The sequence below is a fragment of the Rhinopithecus roxellana genome, chromosome 6 (genome assembly GCF_007565055.1).
Source record: "Rhinopithecus roxellana isolate Shanxi Qingling chromosome 6, ASM756505v1, whole genome shotgun sequence".
Classification (NCBI taxonomy): Eukaryota; Metazoa; Chordata; class Mammalia; order Primates; family Cercopithecidae; genus Rhinopithecus; species Rhinopithecus roxellana.
Genome location: NC_044554.1, coordinates 117,562,194 through 117,577,170, shown reverse-complemented (window position 1 = coordinate 117,577,170; position 14,977 = coordinate 117,562,194). Strand labels below are relative to the sequence as shown.

At 37.6% G+C, this 14,977-nt stretch overlaps 1 protein-coding gene across 9 annotated transcripts in view; it reads right to left on the bottom strand.

The window, feature by feature from the left end:
• ADAM22 (ADAM metallopeptidase domain 22) overlaps positions 1 to 14,977 on the bottom strand; it is a 253,989-nt gene that overhangs the window by 206,512 nt on the left and 32,500 nt on the right. For all 9 annotated transcript variants that reach the window (XM_030933154.1, XM_010370658.2, XM_010370659.2 and 6 more), the window contains one exon: positions 9,825 to 9,901. In XM_030933154.1, the coding sequence (XP_030789014.1) occupies positions 9,825 to 9,901 (77 nt within the window). The remainder of the gene's footprint in view (positions 1 to 9,824; positions 9,902 to 14,977) is intronic.

Genomic DNA, 14,977 nt, shown 5'->3' with positions numbered 1-14,977 from the left:
AGTTTTAAGAGTGTTTCAATCTTGGGAAGAGTAAGAACTTACCCCTTCAGAATTCTAATGTTTCTTTAAAATCCTGATTACCACCTCAAACTCACTATGGTTAACTACCATGGCATTCTAAAAACAGCTATTTCTGAGATCTTATATTTCACTCAATTTAATTAATATGTGCAAAGCAATCCTCCCAAAAGTCAAAGAATTGAAATGCTTGTCACTGATTTGTGTGTTGGTTCAATACTTGATTAAAAATAAGACTAGTGATAGCTGTCAGTCTTTGGCATTTTTTAATATAACAAGTTAAGATGATAATAAACAACTGAAATAGGGAAATGAAGACAAGGATTGGTCTATAAACTAGTCACCATAAAAAACTAGAAATCAATTCTAAGATATAATAAAAAGTCAATCTGATTGTCCCAGAAAGCAAGAAGGCTCCCTTCCTGTCCCAGAATACAAAGAAGCACTTAAAGATTAATAGGGTCATGTCAAAAACACACAGAAATCAAAAGGGCTTCTATAAGCCAACTTTAGAAAAATTTGAATATCACAAAGAAAAATGATTGAAATTGAGTGTAAATATCACATAAATAAAAATCCACAAGTCCATTCTACATTCAGTTATTTTAAAAGAAGGAGAAAGGCTGGGTGCAGTGGATCACGTCTGTAATCCCAGAACTTTGGGAGGCCAAGGCAAGTGGATGACTTGAGGTGAGGAGTTTGAGACCAGCCTGGCCAGCATGGCAAAACTCTGTCTCTACTAAAAATACAAAAAAATTAGTTGGGTGTGATGGTAGGCGCCTGTAATCCCAGCTACTCAGGAGACTAAGGCATGAGAATCAATTGAACCTGGGAGGCGGAGGTTGCAGTGAGCTGAGATGGCACCACTGCCCTCCAGCCTGGGTTACAGAGAGAGACTCTGTCTCAAAAAAAAGGGAAAAATAAACGTACCTTTTGTTTAGGGATGGATATATAAGTGATAAAACTATAAAGAAAAATCACTGAACTGATTATCACAGAAGTCAGGGTGATTGTTTCCAATAGTGGGGAGGGAAAGTGTACACTGGAGGATTGTGGAATACTGGTAATGTTTCATACCTGGGTAGAGTTATCTTAATAATTATTCTGGTTCTCAATAATTATTTAAAAATTATTCATGTATGTTACTTATTTGTTATATATGTTAGACTTCAATATTTTAAAAGTATTTAAAGTAACTGACTTTTCATCAGTTACAATGTAAAAATATACAATGAGCAAAGGTTAGTGTCTGTAGAAAAATGATCTATAATAATCTCCAGCAGATAGTATACTTCTGTTCAATAAAGCTCCATTGCACTCTCAGTGCCATTGGCCATACGTCTGTCATGCTCCTTAAGGTATTCTACCAATAGTAGAATCCCACCCCTTAAAAAGTTTCAAAAGTTCAACTTAGATTTCAAAGGTAGAGTTTTATTATAAACCAAAAACATAAGATCATAGCCATGAGAAGTATGGAACCCTTTCCAGACCTGCAGGAGACATGAAACTGAAAACCTGAAGCTTAGTAACTATTTATACTTGACATCATCCCTCCTGCAAAATAGAATTTATAGAAAAACAGCTGTTATAGCACCATTTAAAAAAATCAAAAGTCCACTTTGGAAAATAGCTTAGCATTTCTCAAAGCATAAAACTACCATATGATCCAACCATTCCACTTCTAGGTATCTATCCAAGAGAAATGAAAACATCTAGGCACACAAAGACTTCACAGACAGATTGTTCATAGCAACATTATTCATACTAGACAAATCCTAGAAAAAACCCAAATGTCCACCATCAGGTGAACGGATAGTCACAATGTGATATATCAATACAATGAAATAATATTTAGTAATAAAAGGAATGAACTGACACATACAGCATAAATGAACTTCAAAAACATGCCAAGTAAAAGAAGCCAGATACAAGAATACATAGTGTATAATTCCCTTTATAAGAAATGTCCAGAAAAGACAAATTTATAAAGACAGAAAGTAGATTAGTGATTGCATTGGGCTGGGACCAGGAATGAGGTTTACATGTAAATGGCAATAAACAATCTTGTTGAGAAATGAAAATTATTTAAAAATTGAATTTTGGTGATTGCTGCACCACTCAGTAAAGGTACTGAAAATCACTGAATTGTATACTTGAAATGGGTGACTTTTATGAAATATAAATTTTTTTTTTTTTTTTTTTTTTTTTTTGAGATGGAGTCTCACTCTGTCACCCAGGCTGGAGTGCAGTGGTGCGATCTCAGCTCACTGCAAGCTCTGCCTCCGGGGTTCACGCCATTCTCTTGCCTCAGCCCTCTGAGTAGCTGGGACTACAGGCACCCGCCACCATGCCTGGCTAATTTTTTTGTATTTTTAGTAGAGATGGGGTTTCACCATGTTAGCAGGATGGTCTCGATCTCCTGACCTCATGATCCACCCGCCTTGGCCTCCCAAAGTGCTGGGATTACAGGCGTGAGCCACTGCGCCCAGCCAATAAAATTCTTTAAAAAAATAAAAGCTATTTCATTGTACACAATAAATATGTTCCTAAGCTAGGTATGGTGGCTCATGTCTGTAATCTCAACATTTTGGGAGACTGAGGCAGGCAATCATTTGAGTTCGAGACCAGCCTGTGCAACATGGTAAAACCGTGTTTCCACTAAAAATACAAAAATTAGCCGGGCATGTTGGTGCAGACCTGTAGTCCCAGCTACTCAGGAGGGTGAGATGGGAGGATTGCTTGAGCCCAGGGAGTTGAGGCTATAGTAAGCCGAGATCAGGCCATCGCACTCCAGACTGGGCGACAGAGCGAGATACTGTCTCAAAAAAAAAAGGTCCTAAAAGTATTTATATTTGGTAAGATAACCACAAATAAAAATAGGATTCAGAAAGAGGATATAAGAACAGGAACAGGGGAAATTTTAGAAATTATTTTCCGAGAAGCACACACAGATAAATATGAATAAAGGTAAAACACTCCATGGTGTGGATAATTCCTTGCAAAACTATAATTTCTCAAAGTTGGGCTCAAAAACAAGTAGAAAAACCTGAATATATCAATAGACATCAAAAAATTATTTATCAAAGATTTCTCTCTTAAAAAGCTTCCAGGACTAGTCAGCTTTCCAACTGGTGACACCAACCCTCCACAACAAGGCATGTAGATAGGTTTGGGCTTGTGGGTTCTTCAAGAAACCACTCTGGCAGATGTTAGCAGGCATCACTAGTGAAGGGAAACTGCCTAGCAGACCAGCTGTCTGTAGGTCTCTGCAGGGGGATCTATCAGTGGCAGGAATGTGATTATAAAATTAAAAGCTAGAGACCAATCTCAGAAATAGTTAAAGGAAACACCTGGGGAATAGAATTAATTTACACCAAGAATGTCAGCAGGGGCTTGTGCCATAATAACTAAGATAAAAAATAGAAATGGTAATTCTACTTCATAGTTACAACCAAAGAAGCCAGCAACATATGGGACAAAACAACGAATTATCCAACATGACAAAGTCAAGTTTATTATCGGCATTGAGAATAATTTTTAATAATGGGAAACATTAATATAATAAATCATAATAATAGGTCAATTGATAAAATCCAAACCTACCTAAAGGCCTTGTTGTGGAGGGTTAGTGTCACCAATGAGAAACCCGACTAGTCCTGGAAGTTTTAACTGACTAGACAAACATTCAATAAAATCTAATACCTATTCCTTAAAATATAAAAGATACTGCTTTAACAAATAAAGACTAGCTCTCACAAATCAATAATCAACACTCTACTTACTTAACAATGAACACGAGTTATTTTTATTACCAAAAAAACACAATATAAAAATGCTATTATCACCAAATTATACAGTTCAGAAACTTGTAGGAAAAGCATTAAGGGGCCGGGCGCGGTGGCTCAAGCCTGTAATCCCAGCACTTTGGGAGGCCGAGACGGGTGGATCACAAGGTCAGGAGATCGAGACCATCCTGGCTAACACGGTGAAACCCAGTCTCTACTAAAAAATACAAAAAATCTAGTCAGGCAAGGTGGCGGGCGCCTGTAGTCCCAGCTACTCGGGAGGCTGAGGCAGGAGAATGGCATAAACCCGGGAGGCGGAGCTTGCAGTGAGCTGAGATCCGGCCACTGCACTCCAGCCTGGGCGACAGAGCGAGACTTCGTCTCAAAAAAAAAAAAAAAGAAAAGAAAAAGCATTAAGGTAGGAAATAGTAGTAAGCAACATTTTGAAAAGAAAAACTCAAATGATTTGCCATTCATGTTATTGTCAAACTAGAATGTTACATTCAAACCTAAGGGAAACAATAAAAAGCCATTAGCAAAAATAAGAAAGTTCAATGAGGTGCAACACAAATCAATGGCTTTCCTTTATAACACCAATAAATAATTATGAAATATGATGGAAAAATATTACATCCACAGTAGCAACAAAAACAAATACAATTCCTAGGAAAATATTCTACAAAATATGTTTAGGGCCTGTAAAAACAAAAATACTGAATTTTACTGACATATAAGAGAATGCTTAACATTTAAAAAAATACACTGTGATGTTGGATGGGAAGATTCAGCACTGTAAAAATGTCTGTTTTTTCCAAATTAAAATATAAGTTTAGTGACAGTCCAATGAATTCAATAAAGTGACAGTCCAGTAAAGGAAGAATGACAAAATTATTCTGAATTTCTGTTTTAAAAGAGGCAAAAAATCTAAGAAAATTTTGCAAAAGAAAACTAATAATGGAACGTATTTCCATACTAGCTATTAAAACACATTATAAAGCTACAATAAATAGTATGATGGTACTAAGCCCTAAAAATCAATGAATAGATCTTCAGAAGACATTGCTTTGAAAAAACATTAAAATACATAATAACTGGGCCAGGCGTGGTGGCTCACGCCTATAATCCCAGCACTTTGGGAGGCCGAGGGAGGTGGATCACCTGAGGTCAGGAGTTCGAGACCAGCCTGACCAACATGGAGAAACCCTGTCTCTACTAAAAACACAAAATTAGCTGGGCATGATGGTGCACTGTAATTCCAGCTACTCGGGAGGCTCAGGCAGGAGAATCACTTGAACCCAGGAGGCAGAGATTGCAGTGAGCCAAGATCGCACCATTGCACTCTAGCCTGGGCAAAAAGAGCAAAACTCTGTCTCAAAATAATAATAATAATAAATGTATGTAATAACTGAATCTGATGAATAAACGTTATAAGCCAGTAGGGGAAGGAGTGAATAATGCAACAAATGGTGTGGGGAAAATCAATAACCTCTGTTTAGACTTTCACCCAAAGTCTTTCTGTTGCCTACAAGGCCCTAGATATTTTGGTTCCTTCTACTTTTCCAACCGCATTTAATAACTTGGCTATCCCTGTTCCAACCTCCTTAGCCACATTTATGTCTCTCAAGCATGCTAAGCTTATTCCTGCCACAGGGCCCTGACCCTTGCTGTTCCCTCTGCATGGGGGCCCCTTACTTTCTTTTTTTTTTTTTTTTTTCCTGAGACAGAGTCTCGCTCTGTCGCCCAGGCTGGAGTGCAGTGGCCGGATCTCAGCTCACTGCAAGCTCCGCCTCCCGGGTTTTCGCCATTCTCCTGCCTCAGCCTCCCGAGTAGTTGGGACTACAGGCGCCCGCCACCTCGCCTGGCTAATTTTTTTGTATTTTTTTAGTAGAGACGGGGTTTCACCGTGTTAGCCAGGATGGTCTTGATCTCCTGACCTCGTGATCCTCCTGTCTCGGCCTCCCAAAGTGCTGGGATTACAGGCTTGAGCCACCGCGCCCGGCCGGAGGCCCCTTACTTTCAAATGCCACCTCCTTAGAGATGGCCTGTCCCTGACAACAAATTCTTGAATGCGCTATTTTCATCCTCACATCAGGCACTCTCTATAAATGGCACTGTCACTCTCTGAAATTACCTTATTTAAAATGTTCATTGTTTGTTTCTCTGGCTAGATGCAAATTCCCTAAGAGTAAAATCTTTGTTTCCTTTCTTCTCAAATCTAAATCTTCAGGGTCTAGAGAAGCTTTTAGCATTACTAGAGGCTTAGAAAACTTGTGTGTGTGTGTGTATACATATATCTGTATGTATATATGTTTATATGTATATGTATATTCCTATATATGAGGTGTGCATGTGTGTGTGTGTATATATATATATGAAATGAACATAAGGATTCCAAACTACTCCAAACACAGATCTGTCTTATACACAATAACTTTGTATTAAATGTACATGGAAACAAATATTCACCATAATGAATTCAGTGGAACAGCAAGGCATTCAGTTACAGATTTATTAATAACAGTGAGGTATCTATTGTTATTCATTATCATCACATAACATCATCATTTAATTATAATCTTATCCTCATCACTTATTTTTATCATCATCATCAGCCACACTGTAAATATAGCATGATGAGACTCTTCCAGACCTAACTTTCAATTCCCATTGAATTCAGATCCTGTCTTTTACCCATGGTGATTCTTACCTTCCCTACAAATTCAAGGGCCACAGTGTAAAGCAAGCAAGAGGTAACTATTGGAAATGCTTTCTCTAAATGAGAGAAAGCAAGACTAAATGTGCTCTTTTGAACAGAATCTGGGAGTTCCTTATCTAACCCTGCTTCTGCTTCTCTCTCTCCCTATTCCCTACCTCCATGCCACCTCCCATTCTTCAGGGGCAACCCCATCTGCTGACATCTGTCATGCTTCAGTTCCTAGTTGTCCTCCCACCACTTACTGTAAAACTGAGGGAAAAGAAGACTGCTATAAGGATCATACAGTGAGAAAAACCATTTCATTGTTATTGAAATAAGAAGGCAAGAAGCTGAGAATCTGTAAAATACACTCAAAATTTAGGCACTGGACCATCCAAGATCTGAGAGCTGTACAACAGAATCCCTTCCAAAAAAAGCAGGCTATAAAAGATTTTTTTTCTAATTGTTAAATATTTCACATCATAAACAACCAAACACAGTCCAAAGACAGCACTTGCTTCTTTGTTGGGGGGCTATGCATGGTTTTTGTCAGGTCCCCTGTTGCGAAGGATCAAATAGTTCTGCTGAAAGGAAATGTTTTTCAACATCCTTGCATTGTTTGGAGTAGTTTAATTATCCACTTCTTCAAGAACAGGAGATGTACAAGAAAAAAAAAATTGGACTGAATCGCTCAGATAATAGAGTTACATGTCTTTATTGAGCTTTCTTCTTTCTGAGGAATGTTTTACAATAAAGTATAAGACTTACTGCTGACCTCTGGAAAGGTCCAATGCAGCCTCAGTACTAGTGTGGCCAGACCAGGCCATATGTTTGGTTTTGTTAATACATCTGTCCTAAAGAGTGAAATTTGACAACTATGACCCCATGAAGAAAAACTACTCCCCACCCTTTTCTTGATAATTTTGATGAAACAGAAACTGGCTGTGCTTTTCATTTTTAACCTTTCCATATTTTTATCAGCCTCCTGTGGAAGTTACTACTCAAAGGTTAAACTCTTGTATAATCTACTTATAGATAATTTTATTTACTGAACATTAAGAAGAAACATTATGTAATGATACTTTTCCATCCATTCCAATCAAAAAATATGTATTATTGGATCCATTCTGCAACCAGAAGCTAGCTACATATAGACTTATTTAATTTTCCTCCAGTTAAAAAAAAATTTCTGTATGTTCCACAGCCCCAGAATTGCTTCATAAGAAAAAAAAAAGTTTAAAGAACATATTGTTTTTCACATTCCTGCTCCTTAACCAACGTAGATAATATACAAACTAAAACCATGAAACAAAAACATTCTACATAAAAATAAGATGAACATTTTTGTATCACATCATGATTTTTATAGTATAAAGATAACAGCTACCTGCCACCTATGTTTAATATCAATCCCAGGCAAAAAAAAAAAAATGAGCACACTGCATGTTTCTCAGCCCAGGCTACCTCCACTTATGCTCTTATTTAATCCTTTATATATCTTGTAATTGCAAATTTGCATTGAAATAGAAAGAAAAATGCCCAATAGAGGTTTCTACCAATATCTCAAAAGAAATTTCGCTTCAACCCCAGTATTCCAAACTTCATGCTTTGATAAGTATGACCATATGTATGTCTCCTTCAGGAACAGAAAGTCTTTGCACTCGGATGTCTCCAAAGTAAGTGAGGCAGTTTGGCCAGAATGGACATGAATAAATATCCCTTCTTTGTTTGAGTATTAAAAGTCAAGGAATTACAAAGATCAGGAAGCAGAAAACACAGATTACTAACAGGGACAATGATTTCAAAGAGGGATGGAAGGGAGTTATTAAAATAGAGACCTAAGAACTTGACTTTCCAAATCACACCTAGTATCTACATGTGGCCTTCAGAAGCTAGTCTCAAACATTTATCATCTTTTTTGCTGTTTCACTCTTCCTCTCCTGGTCATCTCACCTCTGTCTCCTGGCTAATCCTATCCTCTGGTTTCTGAGTCAATATGACTCTCAGCCTGAAGTTTAGCCCCTACACTGTGTTAAGGATATATCAGTGAAGCAAAGAAAATCTCTGCCCTCAAGGAGCTTACATTCTAGGAGTAGAAAAAAGACTATAGACCAAATAAATAATCAAAATATCAAATATTAGATGGCCATGCATCAATAATGGCAGTCAAACTTCTTTGACCTATAAAAATGACAATATCATAAGAGTTCATCTATATATTAAATGGTGATAAGTATTATTTTTAAAATGAAGCAGAGAAGGAGACTAGGTAGTTAAGTAGACGAGGGAGTGAAGGCAGAGAGGGTTATTGAGCATTTAAAATGTGGCTAATGCAACTGAAGAACAGAATTTTTAATTTTATTTGAATGAATTAATTTAAATTTAAACAGCCACAAGTGGCTAATGGCTACCTATCCAGATAACATGGTCTTAAGTCTTGCCTCTTATGTGCTCTTTTAAATTAACTGACAGTCTTCCATCTAGTTGATTCCCCATTGCAGACAACTTAGGCTCTAATTCTCACTCTTGGTCGATTTGCCTGAATTTCTGGCCTCAGACTTTCTTCCTGAACGGTTGTAGAAATGCTTCCAGAAAACTATGGCCCAATGCTGCCCAGCTCAGAAGCATAGGCCTGGCAGAACCCTGGTATCTGCCCACTTGCCCATGATCAGAAGTAGGATAGAAACCCTTTTTTAAAAAAGTGAACAGTAACCAACCAGATTTATTAAACACTACATTTAGACCACATGAAAGAGATTAAATCCAGCAACAAATCAAAAGCACCTTCCAAACCTAAAATTCTAGGTAGACAACTATTTCTAAAATTATATTGTATTCACAGGATAATCCCAGGACCAGAAACCTCACAGAAATCCACCACCATATCAAAGCATCTAATGAACTCCAGGTATTATTTAGCATCACCTATCATGCAGCCAGTCCTCTGAATCATTAATCAAAAAGTGCAACCTTCTCTTTCCTGCTGTTCTCAAAGAAGATACTTCAATACCCAAAGTATTATTTTCATAATTTACTGTCATTCACAGGAAACTTAAGTTATAGATATTCTTACAAAAAATATTGGGGTAACTCTTGCCTTTCATTTCACATTATTAAATCTAATATAGGTGGTCAATTTCAAATGAATATACATTTCTTGCTATCTGCCAGACTTTATAACCTACAGTCAACAAGTATAGTTTCAAATGTAATATTTAACTGGTATAGGAAGATGAAGTACAATACAGCAAGAAAAAACTTTACAAGTGGAAAAGAAAGTGGATTTAATGTGTATCTGACAAAAGCAAGTGCAGCTCAACACTTACTGATTTAGCACGACATCGAGAATGAACGACGTTCCAAAGGCAACCACCTGGAAGCTTGCTTGGTCAACATGAGTCAACTACAATATCAAAAAGAAAAAAGGTTATTTATTACTCAGCCACACTAATCAGGCAATTAGTCTTTCTTATGATTATTTCAAAACACTTACAATATCATAAGAAAATAATTCAACATGCAGAATAAGTGAAAACATATTAAAGTAAAATTTACATCTTCTTAGAAGCCAAGCATTCACCAATCTGAAGTAAATTACCACCCAATCAAAGAGGACAAGTGCCCTACTTTTCTAGTTTACCTCAAGTGGTTAAGCATTTCATTTCAAAGATGACTGCGCTTCATTCATCTTATCTGATTTTAAGTGACTAGCTTCTTTAAAATAAAGTTTTGTACATTTGGAAAGAAAATAAGTAAAATATGCTTAATTTAATAATACAATAATATGGTGAACATGATATATTTAGAAAGAAGATATCTAAACCTCTACAAAATACCTTTTTCGCTTATCACAAAGACATACTTTAAAAATAGTTATTTCAGTTCTAATTTACCAGACATAATTTCATCAAGGTTTCCACATCTTCCTAAAAGCAAAATTGAACCTCTGCACATCTACTGCCAATATCACCTATCAAAATGTTCTTGTGTTAAAAAAAAAAAAAAAAAAAAAAATCACTATTTCCTATGCTATCCTAGGAACTCCCAGAGAAAACCACAAGGGACTCTAAACTAAAAAATATAGTGCTTCCCATAGCATTAATATTTGCATACTGACTAATCATGTGAATTAACTGAAAAGAAAGGAGGAAGCAAAACTGTGAGTTCCATTTGACTCACCAAATATGAACAATAGCTATATCCAAACAGTAGGACTCCAAATTATTGGATTTTTTTGTGTTTATGTTTCCACAGTATCCAAACCTCTAAAATAAATATGTATAATCACTAAAATGAGAAACATGTGACAAACATTATTTTATTTTTTTTTTTTTTTTTTTTTTTTTGTTTTTTGTTTTTTTTTTTGTTTTATTATACTTTAAGTTCTAGGGTACATGTGCATAACGTGCAGGTTTGTTACATATGTATACTTATGCCATGTTGGTGTGCTGCACCCATCGACTCGTCAGCACCCATCAATTCATCATTTATATCATGTATAACTCCCCAATGCAATCCCTCCCTCCTCCCCCCTCCCCCCTCCCCATGATAGACCCCAGTGTGTGATGTTCCCCTTCCCGAGTCCAAGTGATCTCATTGTTCAGTTCCCACCTATGAGTGAGAGACAAACATTATTTTAGAGATTAAAAGCCACATGAGCAAATGCACATAGTATGTGAGACCAATAGAAATGCTGCTCCCTGAGAACAAGCGCATCCCAGAAGGGACATCTTAGGATTCTCTGGGGCCACAGGGGACCTCAACCATCCCTGGGATTTCACATGCAGTAAACTATGAGATTAGGTGAAAGGAGAGAGTCTGATTAATAACAAAGCTTTTTGGAAAGAAAGGATAATTCTTCTGTTTTAAAGTCTATCCTCCTATTTTAAAGAAGTAGGTATGGAAGAATCTTGTAATTCTGTTGCTAACACATTCTAATCCTCATAAAACCTCAAAACTTAAGAATTACCGGGGTACCTCTGAGCCTCATTAGCCATTCAACTATCATTCCTAAGTCTTCTCAACTAATACCCAGCCCCAACTATTCTTCGTTTTCTTTTTTTATGGCAGTTCTTGGAGCCACACCTTACTCTTCATTTCCACCTCTGTCATATATCATATCCCCTGATTTTTCTAAAGTTGACTCCTTATCAAAATCCCAAATGTAAGCCATAGATTTTCTACTGTATCAAAAAAAAAAAAATCCTTCTCCCTGGATTTCAGGATCTTCCATAATCACCTTCCCCACTCCAGGCATAACGGTACATAAGCACCTACCCATAGCCCACCTACACTCAGTTCTCTCCTCTGCTCTTTAGTCCAAAAGCTATGTTCATTCCAACATTTTCTGTGGCTTTTTCATTCATTAATTTTGCTGAGCCCTTTTCTGAACCAGACCCTTCACCAAAGCTGTTTCCCAGAAACGGCCCTACTCATCCTTCAAGATTTAGATCAAGTTCTACCTATGGTTGTCTAGGACTGCCAAAACAAAATACCTCACACTGAGTGGATTAAACAGAAATTTATTTTCTCACAGTTCTGGAAGCTACAAGTCCAAGGTTGAGTTGTTGGTAGATTTGGTTTCTCCTGAGGCCTGTCTCCTTGGCCTGCAGATGGCCGTTTTCTCTCTGTGTCCTCACATAGCCTTTTCTTTTTAAGTGCACATGCCTGGTGTCTCTTTCTCCTCTTATAAGGACGCCAGTCATATTGGATTAGGGTCCCACCCTCATGACCTCACATGATCTTAATCACCTCTTAAAGGTCTCCCATCTCCAAACGCAGTCATGTTGGGGGTTAGAGTTTCAACATATAAATTTGGGGAGGGCACAATTCAGTGCATAGCACCACTCTTCCATGAAGCCTTTCCAACCTCGTCTAGCCTCCTCCTCTCCTCCTCACTACAGGTCAATATCACATCAAGACCTTAGTAATGACCAGCACCAGGTATTTAGTTGATCTGATTGCCTGATTCATTCGAAAGTTGTTATCAGTTCCCTGGATGTATAAATGAACAACAACTGAATAGTTATAAATTAACTGCTTATAGAAAGACACTCTTTCCATTAAAATTGCTTTTAAAGTGATGTCAATGGATAACATCACTCCTTCCACCTAAAGCTCTTTGAGTTTCCTAGAGTGCTAACAACCATGTTTTGGGAAGAGCCTCTGCTTACCAGAAATGATGTTTCAGTTAAAATGAACCTCTCCCTCCTCCATTCTTCTTGTAGGACTATTAAAGCTCCTACCTCAATTTCCTTTGAATCAGAAATATTAATGTTGCAAATCTGTGGTGAACAACGCAAGGGCCACATGTTATTCACCTTGGTATCCATGATTACAGCTTGAATCGAGGTAATGTTAAAATTCTTCTTGGCAAGGTATTTACTGTCTGCATTAATTCTAATTCTTATCTTTTCTTTTTCCTGCAGCTCCATTTTACATCTGGTATCTTATTTTATTGATCTCAGTCATGTCCCAAAGAGAAACTCATGTACTTAAATTCAAAAGAAAATCCATTGACAGAATGCTTAACTACTGCTTAGTAAGAATGTTTGCATTATTGATAGTAATAGGAACAGGAGTATGTTAACATAGCTTTAAAATAAGGCAAGCTTCCTTAGACTGTATACAGATTGATTCATTCAATAACCTTCTGAGAGCCTACCAAGTGCTGGGAGCTATTTAGATTTGGGGGATAAAGTAGTGAAGAAAACTGATCATGTTTCTGCTCCTGTGCAGCTTATCTGATAGCAGAGGAGACAGAAAATGAACAATTAAGTTAAAAACAAGTTTAGAAAATAAACATAGTATTCTCAGACTTAATAAAACAGGGAAATACTGTCGAGAATGACCAGGGAAGATGAAGGTCTAAGGGTGTCTCAGAAGGCCTCCAGAAGGAGGTAACATCCAGGTTAACAACAATAATAACTAGAAGGAATCTGTGGTAGGGAGAATAATGAGCCCTAAATATGCCTACACCGTAATATCCAGAACATACGAACATGTTACCTCACATGGAAAAAGGGACTATGCAGATATTTTTAAGGACCTTGACTTGGGGAGAGTATCCTGGATTGTCTGGATGAGCTCAATCTAATCACATGAGTCCTTATAAGTGGAAAGCAAGAGGGTTAAAATCAGAGAAGAAGGTCTGATGGTGGAAGTAGAGATCAGAGTGCTAAGAGGAAGAGGGCAGGAACCAAGGAATGCAGGCAGCCTCCAGAAACTAGAAAAGGCAAGGAATGAATCTCCCTTAGGGCCTCCAAAAGGAGCAAAGCACTGCCAATACTTCATCTTATCCTTGTAAGACCTATTTCAGGCTTCTGACCTCCACAGCTGTAAGACAGTAAGTTGTTGTTGTTTCAGGCAACTAAGTTTCTGCTAATGTGCTATAAAGGCAACAGGAAACTAATACAGCATCACTGGCACTGTCCCTGAACACTTTGAAAAGCAGTTCCAATGAGTTGACTGCACCAGTATTCAATATCACTTTCCTCCCAGTTTGGCTAAAACCAAGACACTTCCAGCAGCAGGGCTGAAACTCATGAGGCCTCAAGGATCAAACCCAAAACACAGGACTTCTCACCCAAACTAAACTTGTGTTGGTGGTCACTAAAATAAATGTGAGCCTGGTTTCTTTGCATTTTGTGTGGTCTTCCAACATTCAGGAACCTATCTTCCCCATGTTTCTGGCCAATAAATAGGACAGAGAGAAGAAATATGGTTGCTTCTTTTTTTTTGAGACAGAGTCTCGCTTTGTCACCCAGGCTGGAGTGCCGTGGGGCGATCTCTGCTCACTGCAAGCTCCGCCTCCCGGGTTCACACCATTCTCCTGCCTCAGCCTCCTGAGTAGCTGAGTAGCTGAGACTACAGACGCCCCCCCACCACGCCCGGCTAAATTTTTGTATTTTTTTTTTAGTAGAACGAGGTTTCACCATGTTAGCCAGGATAGTCTCTATCTCCTGACTTTGTGATCCGCCCATCTCAGCCTCCCAAAGTGCTGGGATTACAGGTGTGAGCCACCACACCCGGCCAATATGGTTGCTTCTTAAGGTTATCTTGGAGATGGAATAAAGTAAATGAATTACACCAAATTGCTGTATTATCAGGCTTATTATTCAATACCACTGAAGTGAGCCAGGATGGTTCTCAGACAGTTACTCTTAGATCTTGCCTTTTTAGTTTAAGGAAAAAGGTATGTTTGAGAAGAGAGAATCAGTATAATACCAAGATTTTCCTTTAGTGGGGGAAACAGGCTAAGATACTGTCAAGGAAAAATTCCAATATTTATTAACTTTAAGTTGAAGATTAAAAAGTAGTAATACCTCTCAGAGACATTGGTAAAACATAATTTTGCAGAAATGCCATCTTTCAAATTACTACTTAAGAATGAATTCTGATTTTAAAAACTATTAAACAGGTACTTCAGGTATCAGAATAATACTGACAGAATTCCTAGAGCTCATGTAACATAAGATCC